At 43.6% G+C, this 19,935-nt stretch overlaps 1 protein-coding gene across 1 annotated transcript in view; it reads left to right on the forward strand.

The window, feature by feature from the left end:
• The window catches only part of LOC131591649 (homer protein homolog 1-like), a 380,529-nt gene that overhangs the window by 12,575 nt on the left and 348,019 nt on the right, over positions 1-19,935 (forward strand). Inside the window, exon 2 of the mRNA XM_058862585.1 lies at positions 11,215-11,371. Within this exon, the coding sequence (XP_058718568.1) occupies positions 11,215-11,371 (157 nt within the window). The remainder of the gene's footprint in view (positions 1-11,214; positions 11,372-19,935) is intronic.

The following is a 19,935-nucleotide window of genomic DNA, read 5'->3' on the forward strand; positions in this document are numbered from 1 at the left end:
AGCGCTGGGTGGACAGGGCCTACACCCGAGGTGTAGGTTTCCCAAATCCACGTCTGAGCGCTCTCAGGCTTGGGGTTTTATAGGATTTTTAAGTCCTCAGGCTAAAATTCCGAGCAGGCTCCATTCACCAAGTGTTTCTGATTGTTTGGTGAATAGATTTCCTGGCTTGGAAGAATAGACCTGACTTGAGTCCGGACAGAGTCTCCTCATATGCAAAGAGACTCTGTATGTATTTTAATTCTGAGTTATCAAGGATGAAGTGATGTGATCCGGGGTTGGTGCTGATGGAAATCTCGGCGGAGTCTTCCCCTTTGTTTCCAATGATTGCTTTTGCAACACCGGGATGTTCAGGTCTGGCAAGGCCTATCTTTTGGGGCTTGTCTTTCTTTCGTCAATCAGATTGTTCCCTACAGGAATCTGCAGGGCGTTGCTCGGGTCCGGAGGCAGGTAATTTCCCCGAGCCAGCTCCATTGTTGTCTTGATGATCCGTGTCCTGTCTGTTTGTCCGAGTTGATGGGCCTGCCTGAGTTCGTTATCTGGGTGTTGGTGGCAATCAGTGGTTTTCCGGAGAGAATCCCGTTCCCCCCCCCCACAAGGAGAGGCTTTTTACATTTCATATTTTTATGTCATTGCAAACACATTTGTCTTAGTTATAACCTTCGAATTTTTAATACAAACAATAATTTATTACAGTCCCCCACCTAATAATTTATCACATTTAAAAATTCGTTATTTTAAAACCAATTTCTCTTTGGAAGAAGAGTATTTCTTCTTATCCTTTTTTACTTTTTTCTTTATCTGTCACCCAATCATTAATTTCTGTTGACAACATGTGTTTGCTTTCAAATTCCTCTAAGGCTTTTAATGCATTTTCACTTCCTTTCTCTTCTTCTAATATTATTAATTTAGAGAGAAGGGCTGTTTTGTCTCATGTTTCAAGTTTCTTCCTTCCCAGTACATTCCCACCCATCACACACGGTTTTAAGTTTGCCTTATTGTAGCATACCGGGTTGACTCGGTGATAAGCCAAAAATGTTGATTGTTTCATTCCCCCAATCCAGACAGTTTTATTACACTGTTCACAGACCGAGATTGAGGAAATTCCCCTTATTTCTCTTTTATTCCGGAAGTGTGCCATTGTAACCCGTAATTCTTCCGAGGTCCGAATGGGTTTTTCCTTAATACTTGCCCCTGGGCTTGAGCACCAGATTTTTTCTTTTAATTTACACAATTTGAACCGAGTATCGTTTAACCAACATACCCCTGTGTGTAATTCTGGAGGACACACGGTCAAATGCTCCATTTCTGTGGCAGTCTGACACTGCTCACACTTCCCCAGGGGACCCTCCCCTGGGGGCGCCTCGGGCTCCATTCCCTTGATCGAGCACATGACTAGGTTCAGGAACATCAGGATTCCCCACAATTGCATCCCTCTGCCATTCCCTTCGCCCGTATAAAAGTATACGGCGGGGATAACCATCTTCTCGGCAGCAAGGACTGTCTTCAGGGGCCCTTGAAGTCCTGATGGCAAACCTTCGTTTAAAGGTTGCCCACCGAGACGCTTTGACCGGGTCGAACCTGCACGGTACTTTTACGGTTCTACGACACTCAATTTCCAAGGGTTCCGCTTTGCAATCAAGCTGACCCCCTAATCCTTTTTGAAAAAACAGGAACCACTCCGGAGAGTCAAGTTCCAAAAGGCCCGCCCGGGTTGCAAGTATTAGGAACCTGTTGGTCTGATCTAATTCCTTTTCGTAGCACCTAGTGCACAATCCCTTTGGTTTATACCCCCTTATACAATGAGCCACCCAGATCTGCTTACAATAAGCACACTTAAAATGCACAAACGGAAAACTGTAACAATCATGGATATTACAACTTATCCTTTCGTCACTGTTCATTTGTGTTGTCTCCGGAGCTTGATTTTCAACTCTCCCGGCGGGGTGGTGACTTTCCACTCAGTGTCGTTGCAATTCGGAACCTTTTTTGCCCGAGAAAAGTGAGTCCAACCTTTCTCGGCCGTTCGCACAGCGGCGTCTGTTGTCAGGAGGACGAGGAACGGGTCTTCCCAATGAGGGCTCAGGGGGATCTCCCTCCACGTCTTGATCAGGACCCGATCTCCTGGTTGGATTTTGTGGATGGGGAATCCGAGAGGGGTGCTCTGAGGAATCAGTCCTCTTTTCCTTAATTCCTGTAAGTCTTTATTTATAGAAATGAGATAGGGTTGCAGTTGCACATCCTCAATTCGGGGATGTGCCACCGGCATCCCGTGCTTATGTGGCATTCCATATAGCATCTCGAACGGGGACAAGCCTGTTTCCGAATGTGGCATCGTTCTGATATTCAGCAGTGCCAAGGGGAGACATTTGGTCCAGGGCATTTTTGTTTCAATAATTAATTTTGATAGTTGTGGTTTTAGAGTCTGATTCATTCTTTCCACCTGTCCCGAACTTTGAGGATGCCAGGGAGTGTGATATTGCCACCTAATTCCTAATGCTTCCGATAATTGTTTAATAATTTTTGAGGTAAAATGAGTGCCTTGATCCGAGTCGATATGGTCTACGATCCCATATCTTGGAATTATTTCTTCAAGTAGAATCTTAGATACTGTTTGAGCCGTTGCTTTTGTCCTGGGAAAAGCTTCCACCCAATGTGACAGCTTATCCACTATCACTAATAAGAATTTATTCCTACCAATTTTTGGCAATTCCGTGAAGTCTACTTGAATTCTTTCAAACGGTCGGTACGAGAGTGGCCGACCTCCCCAATTTGATTGTTTAAAATTTGATCGATTCACTTTCTGGCATATCACACAGCCCTGCACCTCTTGTTTTGCGAGTTCGAAAATTCCTTTACACCCGAAAAATTTTAAAAATTGTTCTGCCAATGCCCAGGTTCCCCAATGCGTTTGTTCGTGTAGCCTTTTAAGTATTCCCTTCGCTACCCCCTTCGGGACTAGCTCCCTCCCGTCGGGTAACCACCATTTCCCTTCTCTTTGGTAACCTCCTACCTTTTTTGAAATCTTCCAGCTCCTTCTCGGACGGAAGCAGGGAGACTTCTGGTGGTTTTCCCGGAGTTATCTCAGGAATACTTACCATCAACAAAGCAGCTCGTTTAGCTTCTTTGTCCGCTAAATTGTTTCCCCTTGTATGGAACTGCCACCCCGTTTGGTGTCCCCTTACATGAACAACTGATATCTCTTTTGGCTCTCTGACTGCTTCTAGAATTTGCCTGATTATTTCTTCATGTATTAAATCTTTCCCTTTTGTATTGATCAACCCCCTCTCTTCCCATATTTTTCCAAAGGTATGCACTACTCCAAATGCATACCTTGAGTCTGTGAAAATGGTCCCCCTTCTCCCTTTCAGGCCCTGAAGTGCTCTTAAAACAGCTCGCAGGCCTGAGCCGACCAGTTTGCTTTCAGAGGGCCTGATTCTATAATTTGTCCTGTTATGCCATCTATAATAGCATAACCTGATTTTCGTTTCCCTTCCACCATTCTTGAGGAGCCATCAATGAACCATTTTTCTCCTCCTTCCAATTCCTGATCCTCTAGATCAGGCCTTACCTTCGTTTGCAGTTCTACTGTCTCAATACAATTATGAAGTAACTCTCCTGTGGGTTCCCCAAACAGAAATTGTGCTGGATTCTGTGCAGCAGTTGTTTTCAGTTCCAAGTCTGGTGAGCTGATTAACATGGCTTCATACTTTAGAAGCCTTGAATCAGTTAACCATTTTTCTGCTTTTTGTTGTAAGATATTTCTTACATCATGTGGGGTAAAGACTGTCACAGGAGCTCCAAAAGTTACCTTTTTGGCTTCTCCATCCAGTAAGGCTACTGCCACAATTGCCTGCAGGCAAGTAGGCCAGCCTCGACTGACTGGATCTAGGATTTTTGACAAAAATCCTACAGGCTTTCTTTTTCCTGCTCATTCCTGGGTCAGAACTCCCTGTGCTGTTTGTCCGCTTACGTCTACAAACAGCTGAAATTCTTTATTTGTGTCTGGTAAGGTTAGTACCGGAGCTGTTATGAGGTCATTCTTTAATTCCTGAAATTTAGCTTCATCTTGCATTGTCCATTTCAACCTGTCAGTGTTTAATCTTTCATACAAAAATTTTACTTTTTCACTGAATCCTTCAATCCACTGTCTGCAATATCCCAGGAGCCCTAAAATTGCCTGATTTGTCTTTTTGTTTTTGGGGCTGGGAGCACGAGGATCCCGGCCACTCTGTCAGGGTCTAATCTCTTTTTCTCCTGAGATATACAATGTCCAAGATATTTTACCTCGGGCTCTGTGAATTGCAGTTTGGATTTGGATACCTTCAAACCCTTTTTTCCTAGAAAATTCAACAAAGAAATTGTACTCTTTTTCACCTTTTCTTCTAATGCCTCAGCAATCAGTAAGTCATCTACATATTGTAATAATTTTGTCTCCTCCTCTGGAATGAATTCGGTGAGTAGCTGCTCCAAAGCCTGTCCAAACAGGTTTGGAGATTCTACAAACCCCTGTGGGAGGACAGTCCACCTTAGCTGTTGCTTTCTGTTGGTGTCCGGATCTTCCCACTGGAAGGCAAAGAAGTTTCTACTCTTTTCATCTAAAGGGCAGGTCCAGAAAGCATCTTTCAAATCGATTAGACTATACCATATATCCTCCAGTGAGAGTCTATTTAGTAAAGTATAAGGATTTGCCACCACCGGAAACCTGGTTCGGGTTCTAGCATTTACTGCTCTGAGATCCTGAACCAGTCGGAAGCTCCCATCCGCCTTCTTTACTGCCAGGATGGGGGTGTTATGTTGGGACATGCAGGGTTCGAGGGTACCCCCTCTAAGGAGGTCATCAATTACTAATTTCAAACCCCTTCTCCCTTCTATCGGGGTGGGATATTGTTTGATCCTTATCGGATCCTCTGGGTTTTCTATTTCAATTTTGATGGGGGTAATATCTAATTTCCCCACCTCCCCTTTCGAATGCCATACTTTGGGATCAATTTCCCTTTCATCTTTTGGAGTCAAATGGAATATCTTTATTACTAATTCAGAATTCTTTACAACAATGTTTATACCTAATGCAACAATCATATCTCTTCCCAATAAATTGTAATCAGCTTCTTTTACTAATAATAAATTTCTTAGACATATCTTATTTTGAGACTCAATTTCTACATCTTTTATTACAGAAACCTTGAAAGGATCTCCCTTAGCACCAATTACAACTACTTTTTCTTTACTTGCCACGCATCCCCTGGGTAATTTCTGCAGGGTGTTTCTCTCAGCTCCCGTGTCAACCAAAAATTCTATTTCTTGGCGATGGGGACCTACTTTTAATTTTATCAAGGGCTCTTTTGCTGTTACCATCCCCATCTGAAAGAACCCAAGACTTCCTTAATCTTCTTGAAATACTTGTTCATCTTTTAATTTCTGACGGCAGTTCCGCTGAATGTGTCTTACTTTCTTACAGTAAAAACATTCTGGGGAATCCTTCCGTGGGGCGGAGCCGTCCTTTTGAGACTCCTGCGGCTTTTTCGGCGCTGTTTTAAATTTGCCCTGTGCCTGTTCCTGTTTTTTTTTTTTGAGCCTCCTTTACTGTGGCCACTAATATTTTGGCCTGGAGTTTCTGTTTTTCATCCTCTCTCCTCATGTAAATCTTTTGAGCTTCCCTCAGAAGCTCTTGGAGACCTTTCTCCTGCCACTCATCAATCTTTTCTAATTTTCTTCTGATATCCTCCCATGACTTTGCCCCAAATTGGTTTTTGAGCAAAACTTCCCCCACTGAAGAGCTAGGATCAGTCTCAGAATATATCTGCAGACTTCGCCTTAATCTCTCTAACCACTCAGTGGGTGATTCCTCTTTTCCTTGGCATTCCCCAAATACTTTGCTAATATTCTGTCCTCGGGGGACTGCTTCCCTTATTCTTTGTACAATCATATTCTTTAGATTCACCATGCTTCTCCTACCTTCCTCCGTCTGGGCGTTCCAGCTCGGGTTTACGCTAGGCCATTTTTGGCTGCCTGGCATCCCCTGTGGGTTACGCCGTTCCCAATCCCTGATACCAGCTTGCTTAATCATTTCTCTTTCTTCCTGACTAAACAGTGATCTCAGGATGGCCATGAGATCCTCATACGTATAAATACTACTTCCCAAAAAATCCAACCTCTCAGCCACCCCAAACGGGTCATCTAACAATCGTCTCATCTCTTTCTTAAACGCTCGCACATCCCCTGAGTTCAGGGGCACATTCACGAATCTAATTACTCCAGGGGCAGTTGGCACTTCCCTGAGGGGAAATTTCGCCTTATAGCGAATTCGACTCGAGGGAGGGGAACTGGGGTTTTTGGAAATCTGTTCTTTTATTGTTTGCGGAAACTCCGCTGCAACTAAATTACCAAACAAGACCTCCTCTGATACGTTCGAGAGTCCTGGCAGTGGTTGCCGGACTGGCAACGGGGGATAGGGTGTTCCCCAGCCTTGCATCAACCTGGCCTCTGAGGAGGTTGTGGCGGCCGGGGTTTCCACAGGCAGGGACACAGGGAGGGCTGCCGGAACTACTGCCGGTGCCGATTCCCTTGTTTGCGATGTGTGTGCTTCGGCTGGTTGCCCTGGGGAACCTGCGGGTGCTGACGGCACCACCTGATCTGCTGCAGAAGGTTCTGCCGGCCTGTGGTATGGTGGGGGTAAGTGATCCAGGGGTTCCCAGTTTTCTGTCTTTGTTTCACATTTCTGTTTTACCAGGAACAACCCGACTCTGGTAGTTAACCAGAGCCTGGCATATTCTTTCTCCTCGGAGTCCGAGGAAACCTTACGCTCCACGTGAGAGATTAATTCACCACACGTCCACCTTTCAAATGTCCCTAGTACTGGCCAAATGAGATGGTTTCTCAGTTCCTGACCTCCCCAAACTTCGGCACAGTAATAAATCATTTTAGCTTTGGATTTTCCTTTCCTTTCGGGACAATTTTCCCAATTCCTCAACACCCATCCCAGAGGACTTTCTGGTGAGATGTCTAACAATCCCTTCGTTGTCTTGGAAGGGTTTTTCTCATCAACTGGCTTTTGCACTTTACTCTTTCTCTGTCCCATGGTGAAGAGGGAGTCTTACCTGTTTTTCTGCGTTGTGTTCGTCTGACTATATTTGGAGAGTCAAAAGTCTGCTAATACTCACCTTCGCGGTTTGCTGTACCGGGGTTTTTCTTAGCGCTTCGATCTCTCCTCCGGACCTTCTCTTAGGTCCTTGTGGCTGGAAGAGTTTACTAATTCCCGAGCTCAACTGGACGTCCTCTTCCCCTTCCAGCCCCTTGTGATCGGTCCCCCAGAGCTCCCTTTAGCCCCAGGCTTTACAAACGTGAAGAGAGAGTCCTCTCACACCGACTCGCTTCCTCCATGGCTGGCCAATTCCCTCGCGGGAGGATGGAAACGCGGCCTTGGAGTCCGCACTCGCTCCGTGATCAGATCACGTCTCACACACGCTTGCCCAATCACCAGCTCAACCTCACAGTACTTACAGCAATTTTCTTGCGAGGATGTCTTCGTGCACGATTGACTTTTTATGAGCTACCAAGCCGCGGCTTTTCTTCCCAAGCTCCTCTGGATCCGTGTTCTCTTTTATTGTGGTTTTTACCTCAGCCTAAATTTGGTTCGGATGTCGGAGTGAACTGCGGAGGCTCTCGGCTCCCCAGGCCGCTAAAATCAGCGGGGGTACCCGTCCTGGATAGCGAGGTTCTCCCACAGTTTTTCCGATCCGAGTCACGGCACCAATCTGTTATAAATGCAAAGGCAAATTTGGGATAAAATCAAAGAGAAATATATTAATAAACAACATAGAAAAAAACAGAGAGAAAAACCACAATAAAAATGGTCAGCGCAGCGCTGGGTGGACAGGGCCTACACCCGAGGTGTAGGTTTCCCAAATCCACGTCTGAGCGCTCTCAGGCTTGGGGTTTTATAGGATTTTTAAGTCCTCAGGCTAAAATTCCGAGCAGGCTCCATTCACCAAGTGTTTCTGATTGTTTGGTGAATAGATTTCCTGGCTTGGAAGAATAGACCTGACTTGAGTCCGGACAGAGTCTCCTCATATGCAAAGAGACTCTGTATGTATTTTAATTCTGAGTTATCAAGGATGAAGTGATGTGATCCGGGGTTGGTGCCGATGGAAATCTCGGCGGAGTCTTCCCCTTTGTTTCCAATGATTGCTTTTGCAACACCGGGATGTTCAGGTCTGGCAAGGCCTATCTTTTGGGGCTTGTCTTTCTTTCGTCAATCAGATTGTTCCCTACAGGAATCTGCAGGGCGTTGCTCGGGTCCGGAGGCAGGTAATTTCCCCGAGCCAGCTCCATTGTTGTCTTGATGATCCGTGTCCTGTCTGTTTGTCCGAGTTGATGGGCCTGCCTGCGTTCGTTATCTGGGTGTTGGTGGCAATCAGTGGTTTTCCGGAGAGAATCCCGTTCCCCCCCCCCCCACAAGGAGAGGCTTTTTACATTTCATATTTTTATGTCATTGCAAACACATTTGTCTTAGTTATAACCTTCGAATTTTTAATACAAACAATAATTTATTACACTATTTTTTCCTTTGCTTTTATTTTAGGCAGAAAAATGCATTAAGATTTTACCTCTTACTTAAAGGGAGATGAAAGCAGGGACAAGGTTATGTTTCTTCGCATCTGGAAACAAGAGAAAGCAGAAGAGTTCAAAAACCTACAAAGTTAAACTCAACTTCAAATTCTGGTACTTAATATCTTTAGGAATGGATTATGGTAGCATTCCCTGAAGAATACAGAAATCTATTTGTCAGTAAAATGTAGCTAAATTTAAACTGACCGCCATCTTAGTGATACATAAATATTTTTAGATTTCTATGCAATCCTGTATGTCTTGGTGTCATGGTTTGACACTGTCCCAATGCCAGGCACCCATGAGAGTCACTCGCTCACCCCCCTTCACTACAGCTGGGCAGGGGAGGGATAAAGGGAAAAAAAATTAATGAAGGCTTCATGAGTGAGATAAGGACTGGGAGAAATATTTCAAGGGCAAAGCAGGCTCAAATGAAGGTTGCAAAGTGAAATTTATTGCTAACAGAATCAGAGGTTGATTATGAGAAGTAAAATAAGCCCTTAAAACACTGTTTCCCCGCAGTCCCTCCCCCCTTCCCATTGACAGAGCAGGAAGACAGGGCATGGGGGTTTGGTCAGTTCATCACTGAGATTTTCTTCCACTGCTTTGGGAGAGGAGTCCTTCCCCTGTGAGACCGTGGGGTCCCTTCCCATGGGAGACAGTTCTCCATGAACTTCTCTGGTGTGGGTCCACTCTCACGAGCAGCAGCCATACTGCCCCTGCTGAAACATGAACTCCCCCACAGGCACACAGTCCTCCCAAAACTGCTGCAACATGGGTCTCTCTTTCCACAGGCTGCAGTCCTCCAAAGACAGGCTGTTCCAGCCTGGGAGCAGGGGCTCCCTCTATACACCGGGTCTTCCACTGGATCCCAGCCTCCTCCAGGCATCCACCCTCTCTGGCATGGGCACCTCCCCCATAGGCTGTGGGTGGATGTCTGCATCCCCTGTGGATATCCATGGGCTGCAGAGGGACAGCCTGCTTTACTATGGTCTTCACCACAGCCTGCAGAGGAATCTTGGCTCTGGTGCCTGGAGCACTTCCTCCCCGTCCTTCTCCACTGACCTTGGTGTCGCCATGTTGTTTTCCCTCACATGTTCCCACCTCTTCCTCTTCTCTGACTAGAAGCAAAACCCCTTTGACTTTGTTGTGATTTCCTTCTTAAATATGTCATCATAGAGGTGTTACCAATCTCTCTCATTGGCCCAGTTTTGGCCAGCAGCATGTCCATCTTCAGAGCCATCAGCCATTGCCTCTTCCAGACATGGTAGAAAGCTTCCAGCAGCTTCCCACAGGAGCCATCTTTGTGGCCCCCCTGCTACTGGAAGCCAGGCTGTGCCAAACCAATACACTTGGTAATGATCACGAGGAAAAATAAGTTGTAAATTCCAAAGTACAGTAATTTTTTTTTTTTTACCTTACATGATTTTATTTGCTAAGCAGTTAATTTTGAACCATGCATGTTATACATATTTACTGTTGCTAGGAAAAAGTTTAGATGTGAATCTCCAAAGAGTGAGGGTTTCACAACACATGATCCTAACCCTAATTGATGTTACTTTTAGAAGAATTGGAGTGGATCAGCCCGTTCAGTTTCAGAATATGAGTTAAGATTGTATCCTGGTTTCAGCTGGGATAGAGCTCATTTTCTCAGTAGCTGGTACAGTGCTGTTTTGGATTTAGTTTGAGAATAATGTTGATAATACAGCAATGTTTTGGTTGTTGCTGAGCACTGCTTACCCTGACTCAAGGGATTTTCAGTTTCTCATGCTCTGTCAGTGAGGAGCTGCACAAGAAGCTGGGAGGGACCATAGCCAGGACAGCTGATCTGAACTGGCCAAAGGGATATTCCATACCATAAAACATCATGCCCAGTATATAAACTGAGGGAGTTACCCAGAAGGCGATCGCAGTTCGGAGGTGGGTTTGTGGGTTTGGTATCAGCCAGAGGGTGGTGAGCAATTGTATTGTGCATCACTTGTTTTTCTTCAGTTTTGTCTCTCTCTCTCTCTATTGCTATTATATTTTATTTTTTTTTTCAGCTATTAAATTATTCTTATCTCAACCCATGAGTTTTACTTTCTTTTTTTCTGATTCTCTTCCCCATCCCACCAGTCTGTGTGGGGAAAGTAAACAAGCAGCTGTGTGGTACTTAACTGCCAATTGGGGTTAAACCATGACACATTAATTTAGAATAATCAGGGTATTAAAAGATTTTTGAGAAGATGGATATTTGAAGTAGTACACATCCTGCAACATGCAGTGTTACAAGATGAAGTTACAAATGTGTTTATTCCCAGTAGTTCAAAGGGATTGAGGGAGGGTGAGGACTGGGTAGGTGGTGGGACAGGGCTGAATCGATATGAAGAGTTGTCTGTCTTTATATGACTCTACAGCTGGGTGCTGATTTTTGCTTTAGAAGGCTTGCATTTTGCTTTTATGTGTATATTCATGCACTTGCCTGCCCTATGCAGGAACATATGCAGAAGTTCTTAGGAAAAAAAAAAAGTAAAGTGAAATGTGTATATTCCAGTGGGAACAACTGACAGATAAGTTGTGTGCAACAGTATTACATACAAATCAGATTCATTACTCTCTATCCTTCAGGGAACAACCCATCTTCAGCATCCGAGCTCATGTCTTCCAGATTGACCCAAACACTAAGAAGAACTGGGTTCCCACCAGCAAGCATGCTGCTACTGTGTCCTACTTCTATGACAGCACAAGAAATGTCTACAGGATAATCAGTTTAGATGGCTCAAAGGTAAGCTTTATTTCAGAGAATTTGCTTGCTGATTGACTTTTGTATATTCCAGACTAATGTCCTTCATGTGAGATGCTTTTGTTCAGCAACAGGTTATTGAAATGTTAAAATGGTTGCATTGCTTCATTATATATTTTAGGTGTTTATTGGAAAAAACTATTTTCCTTGCATTCATATTGACTTTGATACATCTGTTGCTGAATTTAAGCAATGACCTGTTAATTAATATATTGAGCAGTCTAAGAAAGAATTCCCTGTAGGATGCACTAAAAAGTACAAATAGGGTTACAATAACCTGTTTTCATTTCCACATTCAATAGTGTTATCAATATAATTGGCTTCAGGATTATAAAAGATGCGTTTAGAGCCCATAATCACTTAGCAAATTGTAGAATCATATCATAGAATGGTTTGGGTTGAAAGGGACCTTAAAGATCATTTAGTTCCAACCTCACTGCTATGGACGGAGACATCTTTCACCAGACCTCTGTTATATCATCTTCTAATTTTTGCTGTAGAGAATGTGGTGATTCCCTCCTAATAAAGCTTTCCATGGTAAGCTTTTATCAAAACTCAGTTGGGTTGGGTTTTCTTTTAGTTGTCTTGTTTTTTGTTTTTTAATTAGGAAAGATAATGTGTTGAGCTGCTATTGTAAGAAACCTTGTCTAAGAAATTAATTTAGAAGACTGGGAGAAAATACTTGACTGTTTCTTAGGTTCTAACACAAGTGTGTATAAAAACAGTAACTTTACAAATGACGTCAGAAATTTTTGCAGTAAGGACATTAATGCACACAGAGTGTAATCAAAAGGTATAATCCTTTCAGGAGACTTTAATTTTTAACTTTCAGAGATGCGTCAGTTCACAATGGTTGGAACTAAAATACTTTCTTAGACCCTAGCAGTATTCATAGAGATTTCTTGGCTATTTACTGAGAACTGAAAAACATTAATTTGCTAAATGACATGCATGTGGCTGCTCACTTGCAGTGGCTCAGATGCTCAGCAGAAAGACAGTAAGTCATGGCAACTCATGCATATGTCCACTCAGAGTGCAGTAAATGAAGTCTGAGAGTGCATTTGGTTTGTGTGGCAAGGTTTGCGGGGGTGCTATGGGGGTGACTTCAGTGAAAAGTTGCTAGAAGCTTCCCCTGTGTCCAATAAAGTCAATGCCAGCTGGCTCCAAGATGGACCCACTGCAGGCCAAGGCTGAGCCAATCAGTGACAGTGCACCTTTGTGAGAACATATTCAAGAAGGGGGAAAAAAAACGCCTGGCAACTTCAGCTGGAGAGAGGAGAGGGCCCCAAGATGGAACTCTCCACAGACAACTGTGTGTGGAGAGAAAAAAACCAAAGATGGCAGCAGCTTTCCCCCCTCTTCCAGCTACATGTGAAGAAAGAGAACAAAGAGAGAAAAAGGAAAACCCATTGCAGAAAACTGAACATCTGCAAATACAAAAATCTCCCTCTTCCGCAAAACAATAGCCAACAGGGAACAAGGACAAAGCAAAACGAAAACCTGGAATCCAAAAACACTGAAATGCCCCTATTATATCTCTGGTGGCAGCAGCTCCACTGAGAAAGGCAGAAGAAACACTCCACTAGCTGGAATTTGGTCAACATCTAGAACTTATGAAGGGTCTTTGCCTTCTCCACGGAAGAAGCAGCAGGCATCTGGCTGGGGTGACTCAGACTCTGTGCCTTCCCACTTTGACCTGGCACTGCTGGCAGGCTGGAGCTGCTGTATGGAGTGGGGCTGTTCTGTTATTCTCAGCACAGCGTTGCAGCTGTAGACAGGTATTTGCAGTTGGCCTTGGAGCAGTCTAGTGATATGCGGATAGAAAAATTCTATAACTTGCAGAGTAGTTATAAGAGTAGGTATGAATTTATTCAGTGCTGAGGTGCGTGGGGGACATCTCTTCCAAAAGCATGCACACTTTTTGAGATTTGGCTTTCTCTTTCATCTTTTACAAACTAGGGTTACACAATATGCCTAATACATATTCATTTCTTAACCCTGCTTGTCTTGGCTTTATATTAAAATTAGCTCTACGCCTCTTTGAGGCTGCGCACTGGTTGTTTTTGGTCAGTTTGGTGGTTGTCTGGGGGTCTTTGGGATGAGGTCAGGAATTTTCTCCTTAGCTGAACTTTTCACTTTGTCTTCTTGCGCATGCTCCTTTTAGTCTTTTGACCACTTTTCGGACTTTGATACTGTTCCTTCCGGCTTAGGGGTCCAAAGAATCCCCTTATCTTGTGGTGCCTTTGTCCTTGCATCCTGTTTGTGTATTCTAGCTCTTTATCTTATCTTGCAGTCTCGCTCTTTTCCTGTTCTTGTGGGAGCAGTATATGGTTTTGTCAGCTCTCCCCCCCTCCCTCTTCTGGTCAAGCATTTCTTTATGCTTAATTCCTAATTCTTAATTTCTCCATTTCAATCCCCCCTTTTCTAGAAAAATCAGTAAATTCTTTTACTTGGTAATATTAATGCCTTTCCCTTTTCAGTCTACTTCCACAGCTTGCTCTCCTCTGAATCTATCTCTTACTGCATTACCATATGCTGCTGCTAGGGAAGTCAGTACTGCCATCCGTTTTAACATTCTCTGATTCCAAACAAGCATTGTAATAGATAGCACCTGACTTACACCTACTAATGTCAGTATGACAATAATAGGATAGCAAAGTGTGTTCAAAAATCCAAGTTGCAGTCGGCCACCATCTAAAAAGTGCATCTCACCAGTGATGATTTGTGTCTTGGTTCACTCTTTGTAATACTTTGCTTATTTCTTTTATATCATGACAGTAACCAGAGCCTTTTGCCCATTTTCTTGAAACCCCTTCAGGATTTTTGCCAAGTCATGGTGGTTCATTTGCAGTCTTACTAATATAAGTTTCATTCCAATGGGTGTAGGTGATAGTTTATGGTACATTGTGTAGTTAGATCTTATCAACTGGTGGGATGTAACTGGTGCCACATATGAAAAATCACACCTTATTATTTTAACAAAATTACAAATACAAAAATTAGAATGATTCTTAGTAGGTAAGGTTACATTGTTAACACCTATTTCTACTGAAACACAAGCAGTTCTAAAGCATACACAACCTAGGCCAAGATAGACAAGTACAGTTTTTTGATTGGTATCTGGATGAATCTCAAAGCAGCAAATGTTTTGCTCGGTGTCCAGACATGTATCTTGTGCATCAATTGTGTTAGTCTCACAGATAAACCTTTGTTGTTCTCGGGTAACACAAGATTCCAAATTTACTGTTTGCCATTTTTCATTTTTCATTTATCATCCGGGCCCATGTTCTATGCTCCGAGGGGTAGAGCGCTGTCCTTTCATGGTTTAATCTTAATGCAATAATAGGGTAGATATTGTAAATTGTGGCGTTACGTATAGTTAGTATGAAAGCAGTAGCTATCTTGGTGGTAGGGTCATAAATAAAATTTACCAGTGTCTACCAGGACTGAAGTTTCTTTTCTAAATTATTTGCATTGCCTTGGACAATCTTCCGAATCTCAATTGGGAAAGCACTTTCACTTCTTTCCCTTATTATTAGTGCAACCATTGATTGTTCTCATAATTGTGCCTGTATGCAGTTGAGGGCTAATGACACATTCTCTTGGGCCATATTAAGTGTATTTATTATTAGTTTGTGGTTCTGGTCTCTAGTTTCTTCCCATTTTGGTAAAACTTTGGAAATTTGCCATTGGTTAGTTCTTAGTGCTAATAAAGAGGATTGTAAGGGCTGTTTTAGTTTGGTCAAATCACTTGTTTCAGCAGCTAATTTATTCATTAAAATTTTTGAATCGATTCCATTTAGGATCCCCAATCCTGTTCCTATATTCCAGTTAAATCTCTTAGTCTTCTGCCCCTGTAGTGTACTTGCTTTTATAACCATGTTGCCCAGCCCTCTGATGATGTTTTTAGGAAAGACGAGCAGGCTGGCTGAATCTCAGAGATGTTAGTTTGCATTAGTAATTCAATACGTTTGAGAGACCACTCCGGGTTAAATAAGAGCAGTTGTTGTCCCGTATTCCTTATTACATAGGGACCAACTTCATAAATTTTAGGTTCAATTTTAGGTGGTGTGGCCTGAGCTTGGGTTACAGTTGATTTGGTCATTGAAATAGGCATGGCTTTTATTTTAAATTTGACTGAGAGCCCAGTAATACCACAGCTCCACAGGCAAACCACATCTACTGTCTGCACGAATGTGAAGTTATACCAACAACCCAATTCACTTATATGATTACAAATTTTTTGGTGCTTGCCTGTGGGATAAGTTGAAACACTAAGTTGAATTGACTTTTCATGGTTAGTCCCATTAATCATCTGGCATCCTTCTCTGATTACCTTTCCTATAGTCCCTTGAAGGAACCACAACTTCTCTCTTTGCCATTCTTGCTTTTCATACACTTGGTTTTCATGCATAACCACAGTTGACAGGTTTAAATCGTTTATAACAGAATATTTCCCATGAATCCAGTGGATTGAATGAACGCTTGGGACCAAGGCCATTCAGCACTTTTCTGGCTAGAGGTGCTTTCCAATTCTTGGATTACACTTGTGGCTACAAGTAAAACAAACAGAATGATTCTATTGACTAGGTTTCTGCAAGCTAAATCATGGAATACTCCCAACCGCAATGTACTCATTTTGCTCTAGTAAGTTTTAGTTTCAGTTCATTGTCACCCAGTGTTACTTTCCAAGGGGCTTCTGGAGCCTTCTTCACTCAAGAATGGTGAATCCAGGCATTCTGTTCCTTGATCTTAACTGCAGTGAAGGTGGTGAAGAGCACCTGGAACGGTCCTTCCCACTGTGGCTCCAAAGTTTTTTTCTGTAAGAGACTTAACATACACATAATCTCCAGGCTGTATGTCATGCACTGGCCCATCCAGCCTTCTGCTCCGAGTTTCAACCACATGTTTCTCAATTGCTCTGAGCTGCTTGCCTAAGGCTATCATATAGGCAGTCAGCCTCTCCTCTCCCACTTGGGTTGACAATCCTTTTTGTACTCCATACAGTCTCCCATAAAGCATTTCAAAGGGACTTCATTTTTCTTTGGCTCTAGGCTTGGTTCGGATCTGCATCAATGCCAGTGGGAGAGATTGAGGCCAGGGTAAATTAGTTTCTTGTCCCAGCCTCATGATTTGTTGTTTAATTAAATGATTTATTTTTTTCCACTTGGCCACTTGACTGGGGATGATAAGGGGTATGGAGCTCTCAGTTTATCCCCAGATGACAACTGATTTCCTGTACTATTCTTGAGATAAAATGTGGCCCCCTATCTGAAGATATTGTGGCTGGAACCCTGAAGCATGGTATTACCTCTTGTAATAATACCTTGGTTACCTCCCAGGCTTTGGCAGTTCTGGTGGGAAAAGCCTCTGGCCACCCTGAAGAGGTATCTGTTAAAACTAACAAATATCGATACTTCCCTTTTCTTGGGAGTTCTGAAAAGTCAATTTGCCACTGTTGTCTGTTGTAGTTGATAGCCTGAAATGTATTTTTCTCATCTTTTAGTTGTGATTTCCCCCCCCCAGCTTCTCTTTTTCCTAATTGTTTACCTGGCGTCAAGTTACCATGGTTACTGAAGTTTCTCTCCTCAGCCCCACGGCGAGAGGCCGGATAGAGTAAAGAGAAGACCGTGCTGGCATTTCCAGCTGCTTGAAGTTTCTTTAGCCCAGGAAAGCACGGGGTTGAGAGAAGAGAGACCCCTCTTTCCAACACGGAAGTTTGTAACTTTGTTTTTCCTGTCCCAGAATGCCTCTGAGCTATGGAAGCTGGGAGGGCATGCTTACCTTGCCTTCCCTTTCTTTCCCCCCTGTGTTGCCAGGAAACCAAGCCCCCCCTCTCTCCCCCTCTGTCCCTTTGTAGAGAATACTCCTACACCTCTGTGGGCATTTGAAGAAGTTGGTGTCTGTTATTTCTTATCTTGGTGTGTGTAACCTTGATTTGTAGGAAGTTTGTAAGATGTACTAACTGAGAAAAATAATTGGTTCTTTCTCTGATGTTCCCTCCCTCCGAGAAACCCTGTTAAAAGAAACCCCCCAGACCCCAAATCCTTTGTCTCTCGTCCTTTGGATTCCCCTTCACAGAAATAAACTGTGGAATGCAAACCAGAGAGAGAGTCCCCCCCTGATTTCTTTACTCGCTCTATAGACTTGAATTCTTGAAGAAAATCAGTGAACCCCACAAACATATGCTGGCTCGAAACTCGAGTGAAGAGAAACCTCATCACTGAGCTAGCCGGGCCACTCGAGAAGATTGAGTCATTGTCCAGGCCTGTGGCCTTTCCCAATCTGACCAAGTTTTGGTTTGGGGGTATTCTTGGGTCTAGTCTGGAGGCAAATGTCACACTGCCGAGTTACCTGAATGACAGTGGAGTATAGATTTCTGGCAGTGATCTTTTTAATTAGATAGTTATACAGGGCATCTATTCCCCAATGTGTTTTCTGGTGCTCTTCTCTTACTAATGACCATAACAAATGAGAAGGGATGACTATTGTCCCTTCTGCAGTAATAGCCCATCCCTCTTGGTTATACTTTCTTCTTTGATCCTGAATTAGTTTTCTATCTTTTCTGGTATATACTGGCTTGCCTTCAATGGAGACCTGTCCGTCAGGAATTAGGGCTCTCTCAATCGTTATCTCACCCTTTGCTGCTTCTTTTGTATCTCTGTCCGCCAGCTCATTTCTTTCCTCCAATTCTGAGCTCATCTTCTGGTGTGCCTTAATGTGCATAATTGCTACCTACTCAGGTAGCTGGGCTGCTTCCAGTAGCCACAATATTTCCTGCGCATGTTTGATGTTTTTCCCTTGTGAGTTTAACAGTCCCCTTTCTTTCAAGTTGGCTCCATGTGCATGTACAGCCCCAAATGTATATCTTGAGTCTGTATAGATGTTTATTTTCTTTCCCTTGGTGATCTTCAGGGCACGGGTTAGAGCGATGATCTCTGCCTTTTGTGCAGAGGTATCTGTTGGCAAGGGTCCAGATTCCATTACCTCTCTGCAGGTGGTAACTGCATACCCAGAATGTTCCTTTCCACTGATGACATAGCTGCTCCCATCAGTGAACCAGGTTTCTGCGTCAACTAGTGGGGTGTCTTATTGGAAAACCGCTCAGACTATTCACTTAGTCTTCAGAGAAGTATAGCGAATGTCATTTATTTCTATCTTTAGCACACTTTTATAGGGTCTGACAGGGTTTGCGGGGCTTAACAAGCTACTATTGGTTAACACATATTGTTTTACATTCTTTCCCTAGTACTCAAGGCTATTGTTTTTCTTTATTCTCACTGCTCCAGGAGAGTTTCAGGGACACTGCCTTTAATATTGTCACCTGGATTAAAAGCTGGCTTGCGCAGACAGGCCTCCACTAAAATATCATGCTTTTACTCTGTTAAAATGTCTCTCTACAGTTTCTCTCAGATCTGGGCAGCTGGAGTAGAAGGCTTCAATAGTCTCCAGGAAGTCATGGTGCACCGGCTCCCCTTGATTCCCACTGAGAATAGAAGCTGGGTTGATAATGTTAGTTACAACTATCTCTACATGGTCTTGTTCTACCATGATGGCTTGGTATTTCAGGAACCTTTGTGGGGAAAGCCAGTGTCTGCCCTTTACTTCTAGGACTGCAGACACTGTGTGAGACACCAATACAGTCATTTTCTGGCCCAGGGTGAATTTGTGTGCTTCTTGAATATTCAGCACCACTGCTGCAACGGCTCTGAGGCATCCTGGCCATCCCTTGGCTGTTGCGTCTGGTTGTTTGGAGAAGTAAGCAACTGCTCTTCGGTACCAACCCAAGTCCTGAGCCAGTATCCCCAGGGCAATTCCCTGTTTCTCATGGGAAAACAGGAAGAACGGTTTACTTGCATTCGGGAGTCCGAGAGCTGGGGCCAACATTAGAGCATTCTTCATCTGGTGAAAGGCTTGTGTGGCCTCTTTTGTCCACTGAAGTTCTCTGTTCCCGCTTGTAATGAGTGCATACAGAGGTTTCACAAGCAACCCGTAGCTGTGTATCCATAGTCTGCACCATCCTGTCATCCCTAAGAATGTTCGCAGCTCCTTTACTGTCTGAGGTTTTGGGGTTTCGCATATCGCTTCTTTTCGATCTTGCCCTAGAGTCCGTTGTCCAGCACTGATTTCATAACCCAGATAGATTACCTTTTGTTTCACTACCTGGGCCTTTTTCTTTGATACCCTGTATCCCTGAAGTCCCAGAAAGTTTAGCTGGCTTACCATCCAGGCTATGCATGCTTCTTTTGTCCGGGTGGCAATGAAGATGTCATCCACATACTTCAGTAGTTTCCCTTCTTCTGGCGGAGCCTCCCAGGATTCCAGATCTTTGGCAAGTTGTTCCCCAAACAGAGTAGGAGAGTTTTTAAATCCTTGAGGCAACACAGTCCAAGTGAGCTGGGATTTGCGCCCACTTTTAGGGTTTTCCCATTCAAATGCAAAAATTTTCTGTCTGTCCTCATGGATAGGGAAGCAAAAGAAGGCATCTTTCAAGTCTAAAACAGAAAAACCAAGTTAGCTCAGGTGTCAGGCATGTTAGCAGAGTG

Source organism: Poecile atricapillus, chromosome W, assembly GCF_030490865.1.
Source record: "Poecile atricapillus isolate bPoeAtr1 chromosome W, bPoeAtr1.hap1, whole genome shotgun sequence".
NCBI lineage: Eukaryota > Metazoa > Chordata > Aves > Passeriformes > Paridae > Poecile > Poecile atricapillus.